This window comes from Habropoda laboriosa, unplaced genomic scaffold (assembly GCF_001263275.1).
Source record: "Habropoda laboriosa isolate 0110345459 unplaced genomic scaffold, ASM126327v1 scaffold541, whole genome shotgun sequence".
In the NCBI taxonomy this organism is placed as follows: Eukaryota; Metazoa; Arthropoda; class Insecta; order Hymenoptera; family Apidae; genus Habropoda; species Habropoda laboriosa.
The window spans coordinates 160,902-182,578 of record NW_017100692.1 but is presented as its reverse complement, the minus strand read 5'-3'; the positions used below and the strand labels follow the sequence as shown (position 1 = coordinate 182,578).

At 33.3% G+C, this 21,677-nt stretch overlaps 2 protein-coding genes across 2 annotated transcripts; one reads left to right on the top strand and one right to left on the bottom strand.

Annotated features, from left to right (window-relative positions):
* The first annotated feature begins 7,391 nt into the window (after positions 1–7,391).
* On the top strand, positions 7,392–10,692 carry LOC108576945. The gene is made up of 3 exons (XM_017940021.1): positions 7,392–7,684; positions 9,672–10,139; positions 10,395–10,692. Exons 1-3 carry the CDS (start codon positions 7,392–7,394, stop codon positions 10,690–10,692), a joined length of 1,059 nt encoding a protein of 352 aa, XP_017795510.1.
* A 2,374-nt stretch (positions 10,693–13,066) lies between these two features.
* Positions 13,067–20,452, bottom strand: LOC108576942 (putative U5 small nuclear ribonucleoprotein 200 kDa helicase). The gene is made up of 6 exons (XM_017940018.1): positions 20,328–20,452; positions 19,938–20,101; positions 19,051–19,570; positions 18,703–18,949; positions 18,298–18,625; positions 13,067–18,167 (listed from the first exon to the last, which is right to left on the bottom strand). Exons 1-6 carry the CDS (start codon positions 20,370–20,372, stop codon positions 13,067–13,069), a joined length of 6,405 nt encoding a protein of 2,134 aa, XP_017795507.1. The 5' UTR covers positions 20,373–20,452.
* Positions 20,453–21,677: the final 1,225 nt, after the last annotated feature.

Here is a 21,677-nt window from a genome sequence, read left to right as displayed (position 1 = left end):
GCACATTGTTGCAAAACGCGTTATCGAGTTTGCAACTTTGTTGTCAAGACTCGCTCCCGAAAATTGCACATTGTTGCAAAACGCGTTATCGAGCTTGCAACTTTGTTGTCTCGAAAATTGCACATTGTTGCACGACGCCCCGTTTTGCAACATTGTGCTTTTTTCGGGAGCGACTCACAGCAACAAAGTTGCAAACTCGATACTGCATGTTGCAACAGTGTACAATTATCGTGAGCGACTCCCGGCAACAAAGATACAAAAGAAGAATCGCGTTTGCAACTTTGTTGCCGAGAGTCGCTCCCGAAAAAGCACAATGTTGCAAAACGGGGCGTCGTGCAACAATGTGCAATTTTCGGGACAACAAAGTTGCAAGCTCGATAACGCGTTTTGCAACAATGTGCAATTTTCAGGAGAGGCTCGAAGCAACAAAGTTGCAATCCCATTAAAGCGCGTTTGCAACTTTGTTGCTAGGAGCAGCTCCCGAAAATTGCACAATGTTGCAAAACGGGGCGTCGTGCAACAATGTGCAATTTTCATGAGAGGCTCGAAGCAACAAAGTTGCAATCCCATTAAAGCGCGTTTGCAACTTTGTTGCCGAGAGTCGCTCCCGAAAAAGCACAATGTTGCAAAACGGCGCGTCGTGCAACAATGTGCAATTTTCGAGACAACAAAGTTGCAAGCTCGATAACGCGTTTTGCAACAATGTGGAATTTTCGGGAGCGACTCCCAGCAACAAAGTTGCAAACTCGATACTGCGTGTTGCAACAGTGTACAATTATCGAGAGCGACTCCCGGCAACAAAGATACAAAAGAAGAATCGCGTTTGCAACTTTGTTGCCGAGAGTCGCTCCCGAAAAAAGCACAATGTTGCAAAACGGCGCGTCGTGCAACAATGTGCAATTTTGGCGACAACAATGTTGCAAACCCGATAACACGTTTGCAACATTGTGCAAGTTTCGGGAGCGTCCATCAGCAACAAAGTTGCAAAAGGAGATAACGCTCATGCTACTTTGTTCTTTTTCGGGAGCGACTCCCGGCAACATAGTTTTTTAAACAATGGGTTTTTTGCAACAGGAAATGGATTTGGCGTGTAATGGATAAGTAAATACACTGTAAAATGCTGTAAAACAATACTTGTGCTTTGCAACTTTTTGTAATATACATTTTGAACGATAATTATAAATAAATAATTGCTTTTTTAATTAATCATTGCATTTCTTCACTTTTCCTAACCTTGGTGTCCATTCCTTGATTTCTGTGGTGTTCTGAAGTGTCCATCTATAATTCATACGAAAGGATCACTAATTTTTGTCATTTTTAATAATAATTATAAACAATTTACGACCAATATACTCGATACAATGGTTAATTCCATGTTAAATTGATATATTAAACTGCTTTATTAGATTAAAGCGTACAGTAATTTTATTTAACCCTTCCAATAGTTATAAACAACCATCTAAACTGTTATTTAACAAGAAACACTATTTATTCTATGACTAAAGTACTTGAAAGTAAGCAAGGAACTGTTCTTTACTGTGTACATTAGTAGTAATGTTACAACAATTAAGAATTGATTATAAGTATCAATTAAATAAAATAGAGATGACAAGGATAGCAACAACGAATAGAGATAAGGAAATGAATAGCAGTAAATAGATAAGGATAGCATTAGAAAAATCATGAGTAACTCATTATTTACGATGATTTTGCGAACTTTTAGAGTTGACGAATGAAGTGTGGACCTTCAGCTACTTTCTCATATAGATTTTAGTGCTCTAAACCCTTTCAATAATTAGTTGTTAACAATTTTAGTTTGCGATGTCGGAAACGATACCGCGTACCTTTACGGTTTTTCAATGATTTCACAGCCTTCTACTAAATTCTCATACAATCAAGTAGATGTGTCTGAATGCTAACTCCTTTAGCTACATTCTCATATAATTTTTATCAACACATCTCTAGTGGTTTAATAGCTATTTAACATTCTTTAGGTGAGTATTACACCCGTCGCATTCAAGCGTAACACATTTTCATTATTGCAATGGAAATGCCGGATAAATTATGCACTTTCAGGTATGTAAAATGTAAAATGGACCTTTACCTATATTCTGTAATTAGTTTGGTAGCTGTAAATGATGTGGTTTATTAGATATTAGAAATTATTTATAACACTTGACTATACATCAGTACAACCAATAGGGGACTCTCCCCTATAATGTTTAATAACTTGTAAACTGAATCACAAGTCGTGACATGACGTGACATGGTGTGACAAGTCGTGACACGACGTGACACTACGTGACAAGTCGTGATAAATCGAAATTAAAATTATAATCAGTTGATAATAAATTGCGTTAGTGAAAATTAAAAAAAAAAGAAAAAAAACTTTATTCCAAAAAAAAAAAATAAAGATCACTACAATTTTCTTAATGAAAACATTTTTTTTATGTGCCAATCAATGCATATGAGAATTCTCTTGAAAAAAGTATTAGAGGACTTAGGTCGAAAATTGACTAGCTTAGAAGTTATGAGTTTTGTCCCGAACGCCCATGTACGCGAAACACTGTGTAACGGCAAAAAACCATTTCTCTAAGCCTTATAAAAATAGCGGTGCAGTCAAATTTTTTTGACAGCGACCGATAACCAAGAAGTCACGCGTACGCATTTGTTCGATCGCGCGCGGATGAGCCTGTTCTCCGATCCCTGATTGGCCAGTGTTTTTCGTTAATAATTCAAAAATGAAGCTTCAAACAACATTTGGTAAAGGAAAAAGTTGTTCAGAGTCACCCCAGCAACCCCCCGTTTCCAGGTGTTCGAGGAGTTACGGGACACCCTGTATTGTGTGTATAGAACTGTTCACAGTATTTTGACATCAATAGAATGTGATGAATCATCTGTTGATAAACAATTACATTACTTTCTTATTTGTAATTTCATGATTACGATCGATTCCAAAACCACTGCTAATATGGTAATCTTATCCTATGCTAAATCGGTAACGTTGGAAGCGACACCAAAATGGTAAGGGTCTTCTCGGCCCTCCTGCCGCGGACGCAAAGTCCCATAAGATGTTAGGTTTATCCTGTACATCGTCTGCGGTTGTAGTGAAGCAAACGGTAGTGTCGGAAGTTGGTAATGTCGTTTACAGTACCAAATGTCGATGTCTTCTATACGACTTGTACAAGGTAACCTGCCGGCCATGCGCCGTTGGTTTTGAGGATCACTCTACCCACCGTGTCTTGACGTGCCCTATTTTCGTTGGTGCAAAAAGGTTTGCTCGGCTACAGGGATATCTTTAAACGTTAACAACCAGAAAACAAAGCCTCAAACGCAATTTTTTTATTTTTGATTTTCGTCTTACTTTAACTTCTAGAATCACCCCTTAAATGTTCTACAACAGTTTCCGAACATCTTGTACATAAAAATATACAGCAAACTGTGTAATCATATTAAAATAGCAATTTACACTTAAAGAAGTGTCTATATCGAAAATGAAAGGCGTATTATTCATTAGATATCAAATATTTCTCTAATCCCTGAAATTTATATCACTTGGCAAAAACTTTCTTTTCCGTAATTCTTCGCGTGTGTATATTTCGATAAAAAAGAATTTTACATAATGAAAATATAGATTAACGATAATTAGACAGGTTTTTTGGAGAGCATGCGTATGTCGCTGATTCTACTTCTCTTCTTTACCCTAAACAATGCGTAAAATTAATAAGTTGTGCTAATAAAATAGCATACAGCTTTTCGCTGCATTTCATTTTTAGTTACAAAGTAATATTCCTGAAAAATTAATAAAATTTCGAAGTGTGAAATATTATGCGGACGGGAAAAAGGAAGACGTTAAGATGGAAGTACTAATAAAACATTGTAGCGACGACAATATTTACATTTAAAAAATTAAATATCACTTGTAATCATAGTTCGTTCCTTGTATCGTTAAAGTTGTATAGATTTTATATTCACCTATCCGCTTTACGTTATCGCCGGTCAAATGAGTTATATCGAAAATAAAGTTTAAAAATGTAACCGAAGAAAATGTCGTACGTCCTGTGTCCCTGCAGAGTTCGCAAGCCACAAAGGCAGCTTTTCATGTTTCTATCGATCGACGCCTGTGCAGTGAGCGACTTCGACATGACCACCGACCATAGCCCAGGGGAAGCAATCATCGTTTGATCCTCCTTCGCTTCGAACTCGTTTATAGCACTCTGAACTTTGATTTCATTTGGTTCATGTTCACGTAATCCATAGTGTTTATCCTTGTTTATGAAAGACTACACAAGAAGGCGAAAAGACGGGAAGAAGAGAAAGTGTTTAAGAGCATCTTTACAGTGAAGGAACATTTAGAACAACAACATCTACCAGACCAAAGTAAGACACATTTTAAGGTAACATTAGAATTTTCGCTACAGTTTCTACTCGTTTAGAATAGAATGTTTGTTTTATCGAGTAAATAGCAATAGAGAATGAGTTCTAAGCATAAATTAAAAAAAAAAATACATATCGTACAAACGTAAACATATGTATGTATAAATGTAAACGAGTAAGCACTTTGTTCTTTTATTGTTACCAGAATAATATTTCACTGTCGTAGATATACACCTAACACACGTTGGTCACACCTTTTGAAATTTAATTCAATCATGTTAATTTATTTTATATTGTCAGTTTATTTTTTCTCAGATCTACTTGATCGGAAATTGTTCACACTGAACAGTGCTACAAAGATATTAAGTATTTCGTTATTATATTCTATATTATTGTACATTAATTCGACAACAAAGAATTACGTGCAATCGAGAGATTCCTGTTGTTTCATTTGTTCAAAGACAGTGCTAACAGAATCGAAAGATTGAAACGGTAGATTTACACAACTGGTACACTATGAAATGACACAATCGTTAGTCTTACATACATAGTCGTGAAAATTGTAGAACCTATTAAGTAGGTATAGATAGTCATCACTCTGCTTGTGTAATTTGTGTATGTACTATAAAGTAACAATAGTACGAGCAGTTCATACTAAAGTACAATTACCACCTTCATGCATAAAATATAAAAAACTGTATACGTAAAATATAACGTTATTGCAATATAACATGTTTGTGCACACTTTCGGATTAACCGTGCTTTATTGCGAGAAAGATACGAAAAAAGTACGCTTATTATTTTCACAATCATTGTAAGATAGAGCAAACTCTCGTGAACGTCTAAAATTCTCGCTTTCTTGCAAATATTCGTTGTGATTCACTGACCTTTTCCTCGAGCGTGTTTTAAACGATGGAAAAAAAATCGTAATTACATATGCGATCATGCATAAAGATTATCTCGTCGAAATACTACTCGTTGCATTTTATGACGTTATTCTTGTCGCAGAAATCAGCAAAAAAGAAAAGTACATTTATATACATACATACCGGGTGAGTCATTTAAATCGATCGCCTCGAATATCCTCGAAACTATTGATGATATTGAAAAATGTTTCAGATAAAGGTTAAATTGTTTCAAGTGGAACATAATTCACTTTTATTAGTTTCTTTGTAGGCAGGATAGGCGTACAGGACATATGAAGGTCAAATTAATTTTTTTAATAGAATCGTTTATTTTTTTTTTTTTTTTTTGTGAAAACGTATCGTACTATTTATACCGAAAAACCATTACCTTGGGAGATATTTCAATTTCAATATTGCAAAGTGGTATTCAATTTCGGTACAGCTAACACGTGGTGGAAGGTAAACACATCGTGTTACCAGTATCTCTTCCCAACATTGAACTTAAAATATCTCTCAAGCTGATAGGTTTTTCGCGTAAATAGCTTAATAATACTTCTTTTCATTTTTCGATTCACATTGGATTTTCATTAGATAAAATGTTGCGGAAAGACGCGATGTTACACTATGCAAGGAGGCAAGCTTATTGTTCAACCGAGAATTTTCTCGATATCATTGTCGTGGAATGATTTACGAAATCGAATGTCAAAATTTGTTTCCTCAGATTTTATGAAAGTGTCTTAAAACCGTACTCCGTTGATTTCGAGCCCCTGAACCCCTTTTGCTGTGACCAGCTCTACATTGTTGTCGACCGGCTCTACATTCTAATTTTTCATTATTCCTAACTAAAGAATAAAAGCCAAATTTGAAATTCTTATATTCTTGATTTTCATCTTAATTCGTCCAGAATTGTTGTTTCAAATTTCGATCAACCCTTATCTTATACCCTGCATATACCACTTAGATATCTCGTATCGTGATACTTTATAACATTATGAGAATCAAGGAAATAATTGGTATATATGTAGCAAGTGCAAATATTACATCAAATACGATTTCTAAGAAATTGATCAATTGACCAGAAAACTGATAATAATTTTGATTTATTATAAACATAAACGGCGGTAATTGTTATTTTGTCTTTTGAAGTATTCCTTTTTCTGCAATCACATTTTTGTAGGGAACTGGAGAACAGCAAAATACTTTTTGTCAATTAAACAAACTTTTCACGATAAAATTGATAACGTGCACAATAATATTGTATTAAGGAGTGTGTGCTTATATATTGATAACGTTTAATTCTGTATCTTTTTTCAGGATCTTTAGCGAAGAGCAAAAGAATATACAGATTACAGTACAATTTCATTAATATGGAAAGTGAATTCCTCTGAAATATTCAAAATTACTGTGATTAAATATTGTCGGAGTAATTGATTATTGAAATAATAATAATTGTCTGCGTGACAACAGTAATTAACTTTGAAACTGCAACAGAAATCATGATTGTACAGAAGAAGAAGTAGAGGAAAATATCAACAGATATGAGCAAAAGTAGGCGTAAGAATGATCATTGGCATCTTACATGAGATAAACTCGGTTGTATTAGTACATCTGTTCCTTGAATTTCCATCTATTTATCTAGTAAGATGAAAGTGACGTTAACCAAATTGACAAACGTATGATTGAATTGGTTCGAATACATTGCAAGTAATATAAGATTAATTTACTTAATGGTTCACATAGGAAGGAACATTAGTTACTATAGTTTTGTCCAAAAGAAAAAAAAAACAGCCGAAAAACTACGTCCATATATATACTGCTAAAAAAAAAAGAACTTATTACTCAGTGTTAAATTTACGAAGATATATCGATTATTCTAAAAGCAATGGATATACACACACGTATCTTTATAAAAATTCTAGATGTCCGTGTTAATAAAATGTTTCATTCTATTCAAATTAACGAAAGACTACAAAAAATTCATTGACAATGAAGAACCATTACGTTGACGTAATTATGGTCACAAGTAACGAGTGCAATAATATAAATTTTTTTTTATTTTACGAGAAAAACTATAACAGTTGAAAATATTAAAAAGAGAAATACACGGAAATGTCCGAAAGCAAAGCAAAACCGGCATCACCAATACCGCCGGCTGCTTCTACACAATGCTGTAACAGCTTAATAGATATACAGTGCCCAGCACTTCAAGTGACATCACGAATGTTGCGATCGCCGAGTCATGAGAGTGTCACAACTGATCTCTCTCTTTTTAGTGTCTCCTCGATAGCAAGTGAACTACGAGGAGCAAATAGACTCGTTACATTTAAATCGTACACTGATGTACATCTTACTGGTCGTGGTCCATCGCCGAAACCAGACACTCGTCAGGTTCAAAGTACCAGGTTTGTGTTGTTTGTTTATACGATAAATCTATCGAATGTATCAACTTCGTCGTTAATAACACGAATTTTACAAAATCACATTTCTCTAACTGTGATTTGTACGAAATACGAGAAGTTTTTCATCGATACCCATTGTTATCGCTACGGTATATTATTATGGTACATGATTTTCACTTACTTAAATAACTATGAGACAAGGGGAGAAACATTTTTTGTTTCGTTTTTTTTCTGGGTTAAAAAATAGTTACAGTTAGGTTTTACAAGTGAATTTCTTTTTTTTTATCTACTGCACAGTGTGAGGCAATCTCATTTTTACCACCTAAAATATCTTCGAAACTGATAGGGTAAGATAAAAATGTATGCAAGAAAAATTGTAGTGTTTTCTTAAATAGTATGCTGTACGAATTCAACGACATGATACAAATCCAGTGAAGATCAATTATAACGGAGATATGTTATCAACTAACTTAGTTGCGTTTGTTATAATGTCTATATTTATACAGGTATATGCCTATCTTCCGGTATAATCGATACTTCTTTATACATAACGTCTGTTAATGTATATACAGGGTGTTCGGTCACTTCTGGGAGAAATTTTATGTGGTGATTATTCTAGAAGTCAAAATAAGACGAAAATCAAGAATGAAAAAATTGTGTTTGAACTTTCGTTTTTTAGATACTTAACGACTCGTTTCATTTTGCGCTGGTAATCGACAATTCAATACTGTTACATGATTAAAGGAAAACATTAGACAGACTTTCAGGAAATAAAATAAAGTATTTGTTTAAATCAGTACCGAATCGCGAATAGTGTAACTTATAGAAAATAAAGAAGGTTCCGCGGATTATTAAATATAAAGACAATGTCACATTGTTTGTCACTTGTTTCACAATTTTCACATTTTTCACAACTTGCTTCAAGTGTGCTATCTTTTCGCCGGTAATGTAACAGTTAGATCAAGAAACAATAAAGACAATCATTATTTACATGCCCTATTTCTTTATTGTTATTAAAAAATACGTATATACACAGAGTGTTCGACTACTCCTGGGGGAAAATTTAAGGGGTGATTCTAGAAGTCAATATACGACGAAAATGAAGAATACAAAAATTGCGTTTGAGACTTCATGTTATAGTTATTAATGTTTAAAGAAATCCCTGTAGCCGAGCAAAGCTCCTTACACCGACAAATATAGAGCACTTCAAGACACAGGGGGTACAGTGATCCTCAAAACTAACCATATACGGCCAACACTTTACTTCGTACTTACAAGTTGTAAAGAAGAAAACAGCGACTATCCTTTACTGTACCCCCTGTGTCTTGACGTGCCCTATATTCGATGGTGTAGGAAGGTTTGTTCGGCCACAGGGATATTTTTAAACGTTAGTAACTAAAAAACGAAACCTGGAACACAATTTCTATATTCTTGATTTTCTTCTTATTTCGGCTTCTAAAATCACCCCTTGAATTTTCTCTCAGGAGTGGCTGAAGATCCTGTGTATAGACCTGTACAACATTATATGGCCACTCATCAAGTTAATGCATCAAAGTTATATTGTGTTATTAATTATTGCAAAATTAGTAAAAAAAATTATTGTAATTATAGACATTCTTTTATAAACTATAGTAATAATAATAATAGTAGTAGCGATAGTAATAATACTAACAATTAGTAGTCACAGTAGTAGTCAAACCTTAAACAATTGCATAACTTTTTTCGAATAAGAAAATTGAGAGTAAAATAAAATAAAGTAAATAGTTTAAATTACAGTGATTACTGTTTAGGTTTCTGAGTGTTAACTATATTTTATCATTGAAACTGTAACATCAGTGTGTTACCTTACCCTGGACGAAGCTAGTTGCAATTCCAGGGAGACATTAGGAAGCTTTTTTTCAAAAAGACATAATTTACACTCGGAAATCTCAATAGTAGTAACTGTATGACTTCAGGCTTACATTATTCCTTTTCTTCTTTACTTTCTTAGGCCAGCAGATATACCAGAAATTCTTTGGTTTGAAGAAGAAAATGAACTAATTCGTAGTTGTGGAGTACTTTCTTCGGCACTTGGTCTTCGTAAAAGTTTTAGCACAAGTGACGTGTCTCAACTACCAAGTCCAGATGCATTGGGTCCAAGTGGATTGCGATCAACTGTGTCTACTTTGGCCCTCAACACTGCCCAAAGAAACACTATGCTCTTGGAACATGCACGGCTTAACTATGCTTCAAGATCTTGCAGTACATGGGTTGCTGTTGGTGAACCAGTAGCGAATACATCGCAACTTCCTAGTCCTCACGGAGGAGCTGCCCAAGAACAAAACCAACAACAAACATCCACTTCTCAATCAGCTCCACAACCTCCACTTGCACCACCACCTCCGCCAGTACCTTTTACAGGAGCTGATTTTGTTAGATCTGTAAATAAAAAAGTTCGCCAGAATTATATACGTCGAAGGTTAGTCTGAATTGATTTCTCTTTAACTTTTGCATTTTCTTGACGTAACAATTTTTACTAAAGCACAAATATCAATAAAAAATTTATTAAGAAATATTGTATTGAAAACGTTGAGTTAAAAAAAGAAAGCAGTATATATGAAAAAAGGACAGTACTTATTTTTATTCAGTTTCTTTACAATCGATAGAAGAGCAAAAATAAAACAAGGCCTGACACAGGGGACATTTATTTATATTGAATTTTTATAATTTGCAGATTATTAACAACATATCGTGCATTAGAGCGACTTTCACAAAGTGAATTCAATTTAGATCAACTGGAAGTTGTGGCAAGCGCGGCACAAACAACTTCCGGAACTACCTTGTTGGTCCCTGGAGCAACAGGCGTTTCACGATCTCCTCTATTAGGACACAAGGAACGGAATCACGCCTTAACCGTTAAAGATGTTGAAAGAGAACGCGGGAATCAATTGTCAAAATATGAGAGAAACATGATGATTTTTAACTGGCTACATACTCTTGACGATACTGCTATTGTTGACAGCGTAGAATGAATTACATCAAATGATACTATTGCGCAATTATACTTAACTTTTTCGCTACGCTTAATATTTATGATACATGTTATAGAATAAAATTTGTATCAAAATAATATATTAAAATGCAAATTCCTCACGATAAATAAAATTGAAAAGTCACTTACCGTTATACAATTTGAGATTTTATTTTTATAACAGAGACAATTAAAATATTTAAGATATGAGTTTTCAGATACACAAGCATATGACATTTGTACGTAATGTACTTACTCATGTTTGAGAAACGTAAAATAATATCTCTACCGAGCAACATACTTTTGTCATATACATAACATCACTCACGTTTAAATATGTCGAGATGTGAGTATCAATTTTAATCTGATAATGAAAACTCTTATTTGTATATCGAACATTACAGTATAAACAGTATATGTCGTATTGCCGTCTATTTTATCGAATCATACTTGGATTTTTTTGGTGAAAATCTTAGAGCAATAACAATAGATATTTTTAGTATGAGAGAAAGATATCAGGGCAAGTGATACAAAGAACTGGAGAAAATTGACTACCACGTTTTCCTAAATAATTATATATGCTTTAGTATATCAAAGGTGCAATATTTTAAATATTAAAGCTTATGTCGATTAAAAAATATTGAAAGTGTTACCTAATAATACCTTACAAGACAAAAGCTTAATTCCATTCTTTGTTTGGTGCAATCATTGATATACTAAATTTAAAAGAGTCCAAGGTCACGTTATATACAGGGTATCATACAGAATTGGGTAAAACGTAATCCGATTAATGATTAAAAATTATGACTAACGTGAAATCAGATCAGTAATCAATCTTGATTACTGAATAATGAATGACATTTGATTAATGAATAACAGAAGTAATTAAAGCTGTTATAATCAAAGTGACATAATTAACTCAATAATCATTAATCAGAAAATAATTACACCTTTGATTATGATTGAATCAGTAATTTAATAGTAATAATGATACTGTGAAAATTTTTTTGGAAAATACATATTTATTAAATAATGAAATGAACAAATAACTTATTTACATAGTGGGAACTGATAAAAACTATGATTTTGATGTAGAAGTATAGTTTTTTTTTAATATAATTCTCATTTCAAACATTCTTTCTGATAGTTTATATGATAATCTCCCGACTTGTACGAGATGAGATGCCTGCCATGTGTCGTTGGTTTTGAGCATCACTGTACCCCCTGCGTCTTGAGGTGCCCTATATTCGTTGGTGTAGGGAGGTTTGCTCAGTTACAGGAATATCTTTAAACATTAATAACTAAAAAACGAAGCCTCAAATGCAATTTTTTTTATTCTTGATTTTCGTCTTATACTGGTTTCTAGAATCACCCCTTAAATTTTCTACCAACAGTTACCGAACACCCTGTATGTACCCACATATTATGGAACACTGTATCATATAACAGACTAAATGCCATTAAATATTTTTGAAAAAAATGAAATTCCTACAATCATAAGAAGCGGCACGAACGTATTGAACAACTTAATAATTTTATAAAATTTTTCAATAAGGACACCAACAATTAGTGCAACTAAAGTAATAACTTCAAAGAAAAATATGCCCGTTATTTCAACGTAGTACGCGAAAATGTGTGAAGTAAAAAGTACAAGGTATTTGTGTTTCTTCTTCATACATATTTATTATCCTTTCTTAAATAATACCGTTCGTATAATCGAACTTTCTATTCTAACAACCAAAGTTCTACTATATTATAATTTGCTTTCTAAATGTATAAAAACTAATATTTACATATTTCTATAATATCGCTCGAGAATAAAATTTATTTCTTTTTTATTATTCTTACCTGCAAGTTTGACATGAATATTTAAAAGAAATACTAATGTTATAAATTTTTCATACAGCATTGTATTGTCAATAAATGTAACTCTATAAGATTCGCTAATTTAAAAAATTCAATTAATTTTAAATTTAATCTGACCGTGAAATGTTTAAATATCTTAAATGATTAATTACTATTTTAAAATGCTTTAAACAACATTTATACTCTCATTTCTCTGAATTGTTTACTACAAATGCTTTGTTATATGTACCCTGGTATAATAAACCAGAAAACATTATAATTAAATATAAGAAACTATAACACATTAATCTCTTTTTCAAATGACTAAATTAGAAAAATCTTTTCTGACTTGCAAACCAACCTCACAAAATCCTCCTTATATCTAACATCTTAATTATAATAAAGACTATTATTTTATTGTACATTATTATCAAGTGAAATTAATGAATGTTTATATTGGAATTGTATTAATGACAAACCAATTAATGCTTTTAGTACACATGATAGTCAACAATCTGTTTTAACTCTGTTTAATCTGACTCTGATCCTGAACTGACATCAGACTCATATTCACCTACATTGATGGTAAATTTGTATTCTTGATCACAACCCAAATAAGCATCACTCATAAAGTACAATGTGTAGGAATGTTGACCAGGAGCAGGTGCTACAAAATCAAGTTTCACTTTTGCTTTCTGTTGTAGTGTCAACCTCTTAATAGATAGCAAAGAATTGGTCTTTGGATCACCGATAACAACCCACCAACCTTCTTCCCGTTTTTGTGGGAAAAAGGGTGCTACAACTGGACCTGTAACTTCGTCTTCTCTTTCAAGCTGTACAACAACATTAACTGTACCACCGCTACGTAACTTATCTTTGTCTTGAACTTCATAGGACATTTCTATGTTAGGATAGCGGTTACAAAATTTGGCAACATCAGCCATTTGTGCTTCAGATAACTGTAAAAGACGATTTCTATCATCATCTTCCAATTCCATTACATCAAATACAGTTTCTACTCCTTTATCTGTACAACGTTTAATAGTTTCAACAGTAAAATGTGGTAATTGTTTGAGGTAAGAATCCTTAGACCACATGGCTTGAGTAACCATTTGTGCTAATTCCATAGCAGCTACTGCAGGAGCTAGCCACCCAGATGAACTTAGAACATCAACACAAGCTTGTATTAATCTTATAGCTTTGCTTAATACTAATTCTGTATCCTTTTGAAGTTCTGGTCCAAGTTGAATTCTAGATAAATGTGCTTGTAACAACAGCTGGGCTTTTACATGAGGATCAGCCATTCTTGTAGCTTGAGGTGCGTGTGGAAGCCGTGCTGCCAAACTTCTTAACAAATTCTCTTCACGCTGTCGAACGGGAACTGTTTCATATTCAGCAGCTGCTGAAATAATTTCTAGTAAACCTCTAATTTTAGTTTTGTTATTTAGAGAAAGACTAAATAATTCAATTGTTGCATAATTAATATAATAATAAGCAGCAATCATTCCAAGATTTAAAGGTAAAGTGTCCATTTCATCTTCTACAGCAACACATTTTGCCTGTTCTAAGTCACTTAAAGTACTCTCAACTAATTCAGATAAATGATCTGATAGATGTCTGTGTGTAACACCTTGTAATCCATAGTAATTTGGATTCTGCGTAAGTCGTCTGTACAAAAATGTCCATGTAAGATAATCAACCGCATCTTGTTTATTTTCAATTGTTTTTGTTACAATTTCTGCATTGAAATGATCGTGTAATCTATGATCCAAATGACTTTCTACAGGTAAAGGTTCATTCAAAAATTTTTTAAAGAAGTCTTTCTTTGAACTCTGGCAAAGAAGGACACATTTAGCATCATCATCTTCTAATGGGCGATTTGCTCGTGCTACCATTTGTAAAACATCTGTAATAGGATAATCTTCGTAGGCATGTGTTTTTCCGTTATAACATTGAGTGTCCATAACAACAACAAGGTGAGAGCTAATAGATAAACCCCAACAAAGATCTCTCGTAGCAACTGCTATTTGAATAGCACCGCTATCAAAAAGCTGTTCAACAAGACGTCTATCGTCCACAGATAATCCTTCGTGAAGATAAGCAACACCTTGTGAAAGTGTTTCCTTTAAAGTTTTATCAGTCATTCTGTCTAAAAATGGTTTAATATCAGCTTCTTCTGCATGAAAGAATCGAGACGGTTGTCCTTCAGCTGCAGTGAATGTTAATAGATCTATGGCTGTTAATCTAGCCTGACGCCGAGTAGGTACAAAAACAATAACTGGTTTATGAGAAGCATACCTAAGTATCGCATTATATACTGGTTTAGCCATAGCAGCTAATCTAGATGCATTATGAGTAATATTTATACCTTGTACATGCAACTCTAGAGGTACAGGTCTAACGGATGGATGAAAGTTAAAAGTTGCAGCAGCAGGTGCACCTAACCACTGAGCAGCATCTTTTGCATCTGCAAGTGAAGCTGACAATGCTATAATTCTGGTTGGTTTGTCTAATTGTGAAGAAATATATCGTGCTCTCGAGCAAGCAACTTCTAGTACAGGACCTTCTTCACCTCCAATTAATTGAAGTTCATCAACAATAAAAAGTTGAATGTTTTGCACATTTTTTCTTTGTTTCCATCTTCGTGATAATACATCCCACTTATCTGCAGTTGTAATTATAATTTGCCCTTTTGCAAGTAATTTAAGATCTGTTCCTGTTTCACCAGTCAAAAGAACCACCTTTCTACCCAAGTGCTGATTCAATTTTGTTGACCAATCAACATAAACCAATTCTGCTAAAGCCTCTTTACTAACCATATATACACATCTTCCTTCTGGATTTTGAGTAAGCAAACGTAATACAGCAAATTCTGCAATTGTAGTTTTTCCTGAGCCTGTAGGAGCCCCAACAAAAACGTTATCATCTGAATTATAAACAGCATTAAATACTTGTGTTTGAATTGGATTAAATTGTGGAAATTTATCTGCATAAATGTTTTCAAACTTTGAATTACGTAAGGCCGTAATTGGAAGCGGTTGTAGATCAAGTAATTCAGTTGGTGGTAAATTCTTTTCTGGTAAAATTAAATGTCGAAAACTGACAGGCAATTGAGTTTCTGCTCCAATCCATCTATCTGATACGACACGTAAAAAATATTGCGGTGGTAAAGGTTCAAATACAGGTACAAAAAATTTGATTAAATGTTCGTCCATTGCGTATTTGGCCTTTAGTAAAAAATATTCATGATGAAGTATTACTTCCGAATCCACATCTTCAACTAAAATCCAAAATGCTTCTGATGCACCATGTACTTTCTCATCCCATTGAAAATCTGGTGTAATAGTTAATTCTACTCTTAAAGTAGAACGCGTAATAGGTTGAATATGTGTCGATAATTCCAATTTTGGAAATTGATGAATGTATTTATGAATAGTTTTACCTAGTTTAGGTACTCGAATCAATTCTCCGATTTCATTCGGCCCTAAATCATACAACCTCTCCCAAGGAAAGTTCTTTTTTTCTATCTTTTTTACAATTTCTTCTGGCATTTTTCTGAACTGCCTAAGAGGTGACATTGACTGCCACATTCTACGATCTATCATTTTACATAAGGATAAACATTTATCCGCTAGTTGTGCCCAGCCACGAAATAAAACAATTTCAAAAATAGCTCTCATTAATCGCGATGCAGATTGAGTGACAAATACCATGTCGGACATAAGAGCAAATCCTTCAAGTTTTAATTGAGAGATGTATGCTTGTAAAAGTACATTGACTTTTGCACTTGCTTCTTCTATACTTTCTTTTACTGGAATTGGTACCCTTTCCATTAACTTTTGTAGTTCCAATTTTTCTTCTTCCCTAACATTTATATGTTTAAATTCACTAGATAATGAAAATACTCGGAATAATTCAATCTCACTTAGGGTACGTTTCAGTAATTGATTATATATAGACATTGTTTCATGAGTACAATAATAATGTGAAGCTATGCGACCTAATTCTGTAGCTTGAAAATTCCCAGATTTTCGATCATATTTAATCAAACCACTACGGTCTAATGCTACCGCGGCAGAATGAATAAGATCTGCTCTATGTAATTCAAGTAATGGATCTTCCTTCAGTTTATCGTGATTTATACCATACAAATTTGGACAACGAAGCATTCTAATATATAAATAAGTATACCCTACCCAAGTAACTGCGTCTCTAATATTCTGTATAGTACCTAATACTATTTCTGCATTTAACATATCTGACATTCTACTAATTAATTGCGACTCAATCGGTAATTGTTGATTCAGTAAAGATAAATAATATTGCAATTCACTATGATTTGTGATAAGAATACCTTCACCTTTTGTATCATACTGTGGTCGACCAGCTCTACCTAACATTTGCAAAACATCTAGAGCACCTAATTCCACCCATCTACCTTTTTCTGGATTATACACTTGGGTTCCTTTTATAATAACTGTATGTGCTGGTAAATTTACACCCCAAGCTAAAGTTGCAGTAGATATTAAAACTTGAATGTGTTTATCTGCAAAAAGATCTTCAACCAGCGTTCTGTCTACTCTTGTCATACCAGCATGATGAATAGCAAACCCATAAGGTAATAGATCTTTAAGTTCTTGATTTTTAACTTGTTCAGCTTCTGTTCTTAAAACTTCCATGGACGCAGATCCTTCTCTGAGAAACTGTCCCAATGTATCTTTTTCCAAACACATGTCTCTTATAGCCCGCGCAGTTTTTCCTGTTTCCTTTCGCGAATGTACAAAAACAAGAACTTGGTTCCTACCGGCATGTTCCATTGTTTTTTCATATACGATTTCATTCATTACTTGAAAACGTTTCAGTGCTTTCTTCTCTGTTACACCTATATATTGTTGTTCCAAAGCAACAGGTCTAAAACTGTTATCGAAATAAAATAAACCTGTTTCTGGTTTTATACGTAAAAATGCTGCAACATCCTGGTAATTTGGTAGTGTTGCTGAAAGACCAATTAATCTTACATCTTCCTGTGTTGTTTCAATATTTCTAATTGTCCTAGCAACTAAAGCTTCTAAAACAGGCCCTCTCTCGTCATGTAGCAAATGAATTTCATCAATAATAATTAATCTGACTAATGAAGTAAAGGTTTTTTCGCCTCCTTTTCGTGTAATAATATCCCATTTTTCAGGAGTGCATACAATAACTTGTGTAGCAGCTATCTGCTCTCTCGTTAGCTGGTGATCGCCAGTTAACTCTGATACAGTCAAATTATACGTAGATAACCTTTTACTAAAATTTCCAACCATTTCTTGTACTAATGAACGCATCGGTGCAACGTAAATTATTTTGAATTCATCTGCGTTAATTGTACCATCTGCATTTATGTGTTTCCCAATTTCACGCATCATACATAGAAGAGCAACATTGGTTTTACCAGCACCTGTTGGTGCACACAGTAACAAATTTTCATCGCTTTCCAATGCAGCTGGATACAAACGGCTTTGAATTCGATTTAATGTTTTAAAACCCTCGAAAGCTGGTTGCACATATTTTGGTAATTGATCAATTGGATAAAGTTTTTCATTGTCTGCAAATGGTTTTGGTTTTAAAGCAGGAACATGAACCTCTTCATATCTACAAAAAGATGAAGATAAAAGTATATTAAAATAAATGATTATAAATGAAAATACTTATAATATATGTTCTAGGTGCAAAACTGATTTAATGACTTTGAAATAAATATAAACGTTTAATAAGCTTGTACCCTTTCCGTTGCTTCCTAAAACTTCCATCGGGTAATTGACAGCGTTTGTTTGCCATAAAATGACTGCCTTGTGTAAATATTAGATCGTCTAAGTCTATTAAGTTTCGTGTACCCTGGACCTGACCACCAGGACCTCCAGTATCTTCATTTTCTTCTCTTCTCTTACGTTGAGCTCTTGCTTCCATTGTTTCATCAGCATCATCATCACCTTTACCTGTATCTAATTGTCGCAAAATTTTTGCTAACATAGGGTCATCGTTCATTTTATTACGAATTTTTTGGCGTTCTGATTCAGACTGTGAAGATGCCAACATAGTACAATATGCAACTGTAATTAATAAATATTAATTATAACATATATACTTATAAATTGTTAATTTAAATTATTTTATAACGTTTCCTTACTTGTATGTCTATATTTCTTAAGCTGCTTGATGAAATCAAAACAGTCATAACCTAATAAAAGTACCAGCTGATTCTCACAATCACGATCATCTCCAGCATCTTTCAAAACTGCTAATACTTCTGCAGCTCTTGCTTGTGAAACCATTGCATCATCATATATCCTACTTAATCTTCTTTGTAACCAATATGCATCTATATCTAAAGGATGTAATGGTTTCTCTTTTTTCATTTCTTCTGCACCACCCAACTATAAAGATAATTGGCTGAATTATTCCTTAATAGACAGCATAAAAAATTACTATTTTTATATTATAATTATTTCATAAAAATAACATATTGTACACATACATTTTCAGCATGAATAGCCCTATCATCATTAGCTTCTTCACCTTCATCACCTTCATCATCATTTTCTCTAACTTCTCCATAAACATCTTCATCATCTTCTTCACTGCTTTCTTCAAATTGTACATTAATTCCATATGTCTCATCAATATTTTCTTCATTTGTAGTACTTTTTTCATCACTTCCAAAATCTGTTATTTTTTTCCCAAGATTCACTAGTAATGCAAATCTTTCTTCAGCCAATGGACCTAATAATAGTTCTGTTTCTTTTTTCTTTTCTTTTTCTTTAAGTCGATCATTTTTCAAAACTGCTAATACTTCATCAGCAGCACCACAAAGAATATCTCTTGGTTGATCTCCCAAAGCTTCTTGGATAAAACTTAATAGTACTTCATAAGTTTGTCGTGTTTCTTGAGTTTTAGGACGATAAACAATTCCAACCATTTCATCTACACCTTCCGAAAGCAATGTAGCACCTTTCATACGTGTAAAGTCATACTGTGCTTCATCTCGTTTCTGACGTCTATAAAAGTTAAAAATATATGTGATTACAAACTGCAGCAACATTCCTTTTTTTAATGGAACTATTTAAATTTTATCATGTTAATCAAAAGATTGAAATGATTAAAAACTAAATAATTAGTTCCATTTAAAAAAGAAATGCAGCTGTACCTTTGTAACAATGTATATCAATGTACAAAAATGCATAAAAGTAAGCAGATATATAGAAGATATAACATAATTTAATCTTGCCTTCCAAAATTTTTTTCTATCTTTAATCATATTAAAAATATAGCTCTATCCAATTGTGGGAGACACTACATACATTTCATAAAAAATCATATATTTCATTTTAATGATTGCTTTTAAAGAATTATTATAGTATTTACTTGACTTTTCGTTCCTCTGCTTTTCCTGGTTTAGTACGTTGTGCTCTATCACCCATTCGTGTTCCATCAAGCTTTCCAACCAAAGACATTACCTCCCCAGTAGCTTCATCTCTACTACGTCTTTCTATTAACCGCACATCAGCTTGTAACACAAGATTAGAATTCTGAAAGTATTAATATATATAGTAATTTATAAAGTATATACAGGTAATAATATTTTTCCACAACGAATAGTTTTTTTACAAGTACACGTAAACTTAACCTATTGGACACATAATAAAGAAGGCAAATAGATCCGAATAAAACAACATACATTAAATTATAATACAAATATATGAAATTCTTGAATGATATTCGAATTGTTTTATATTAATTAATAAATATACTAACGGCTTTATATTCATATTGCAACTGTCTTGCTGCAGCATCCGCCATAATTACTTCCTTGGTATTAAGTAACTGGAAAACTGCAAATTACGTTCATGAACATATATTTCTTCCTTTCTTTTAGTTAAATTAACAGTAGCTTTTATAATTATTCGTAATATATAAACGTTTTCGTTTGGTAACGTGCTTTATAACAAACTACATTCATACATTACTATATTATAAAGACCAACTACCAACTTACATTTCTTACTGAAAGTAAATACAGTGAATTGCACCGATTTTTGTCGAATCCCTAGTTTGTGTTAGTTCTAGGGATTCGGCAAAGATGGATGAGCCCATTATACTGTGACACTACCATGTGGAAGCAGCCTTAATATAACCTCATTTAGTGATATTGATATGCAAATTAGGAGCGAAGTTTACATTTGTTAGCTTGCGTATACGAAATGTGAAACGTATCTATAGATTATTTAAGTATTCGATGCGGGTGGCATAGCGAGGAGAAAGTCTGAGTTCAAATGGCAGGAAATACTTTGTTTGAAAAATTCTAAGTTTAATCCGTAACAATAGTTTCGGTTAATTCACGTATAGTCTTCAAAAAATGTTCTGCTTTCTGAAGATATTCAATCTTAGCTAGGTCATGCTTCAAAAAGATCATAAATTTTGTTAAGGGTTGTCGTCTCCTTCTTTCTTTGATCTTATACGCTTTCTCCTCACACGTGTACATCGCGTTGCTGAGTATAGTAACCCGAGAGTGGAGTGAATTAGGAGAAGAATCATCTATCAATGGAGCGGAAATGAATTTACAATTGGACCATAAATGCTTAGGAAGAAATCTGGATTTTGGAAGATGAATTGAACCAGAAACGTTGAGAGCAAGAAGAAAATTTTAGGGGCATTCTATTTTTTAACACCAAGAATAACAGTTTAGCTAGATTTTAATAAAAGTAGATCTTGCAATACAATATAGTTATCTTTTTTTTTTAAACAACCCGCGCACTTTGACGAGCAGAGCGATCAGCGCTCCATGGGTACCAACCCACCAACCCGCGCACTAACAACCGCGAAATACGCAACAGTACACCGTTGTAGTAGTATAACACAAAATTTAACAAAAGTTATAATTTTTACTATATTATTTAAACAAATTGATTTTTTTCAAATCTGTTGACGTAGCTACATTCGTCGTTCATAAATACAAATTTCGTTAATTTATACTATCCCTCTATCTCTAAAAGTTTCGAGATAATAGGCTAAATATATTTACTAACCCTGATTTTGAGGGCGATTTGCACCCCTTCGACGATTGCCGATAAAAAAAAATGTGTAAAATATTTTTTTGAGATCTTC

Bases quoted from the DNA above. Each gene is read 5' to 3' on its own strand.
- LOC108576945 (XM_017940021.1), top strand. From the start codon at position 7,392: ATGTCCGAAAGCAAAGCAAAACCGGCATCACCAATACCGCCGGCTGCT. The intron at 7,685-9,671 runs GTTTGTGTTGTT...TTACTTTCTTAG, and splicing joins CGTCAGGTTCAAAGTACCAG to GCCAGCAGATATACCAGAAA. The intron at 10,140-10,394 runs GTTAGTCTGAAT...TATAATTTGCAG, and splicing joins CAGAATTATATACGTCGAAG to ATTATTAACAACATATCGTG.
- LOC108576942 (XM_017940018.1), bottom strand. From the start codon at position 20,372: ATGGCGGATGCTGCAGCAAGACAGTTGCAATATGAATATAAAGCC. The intron at 20,102-20,327 runs GTTAGTATATTT...TAATACTTTCAG, and splicing joins TGCAATATGAATATAAAGCC to AATTCTAATCTTGTGTTACA. The intron at 18,626-18,702 runs GTAAGGAAACGT...TATTAATTACAG, and splicing joins TAAGAAATATAGACATACAA to TTGCATATTGTACTATGTTG.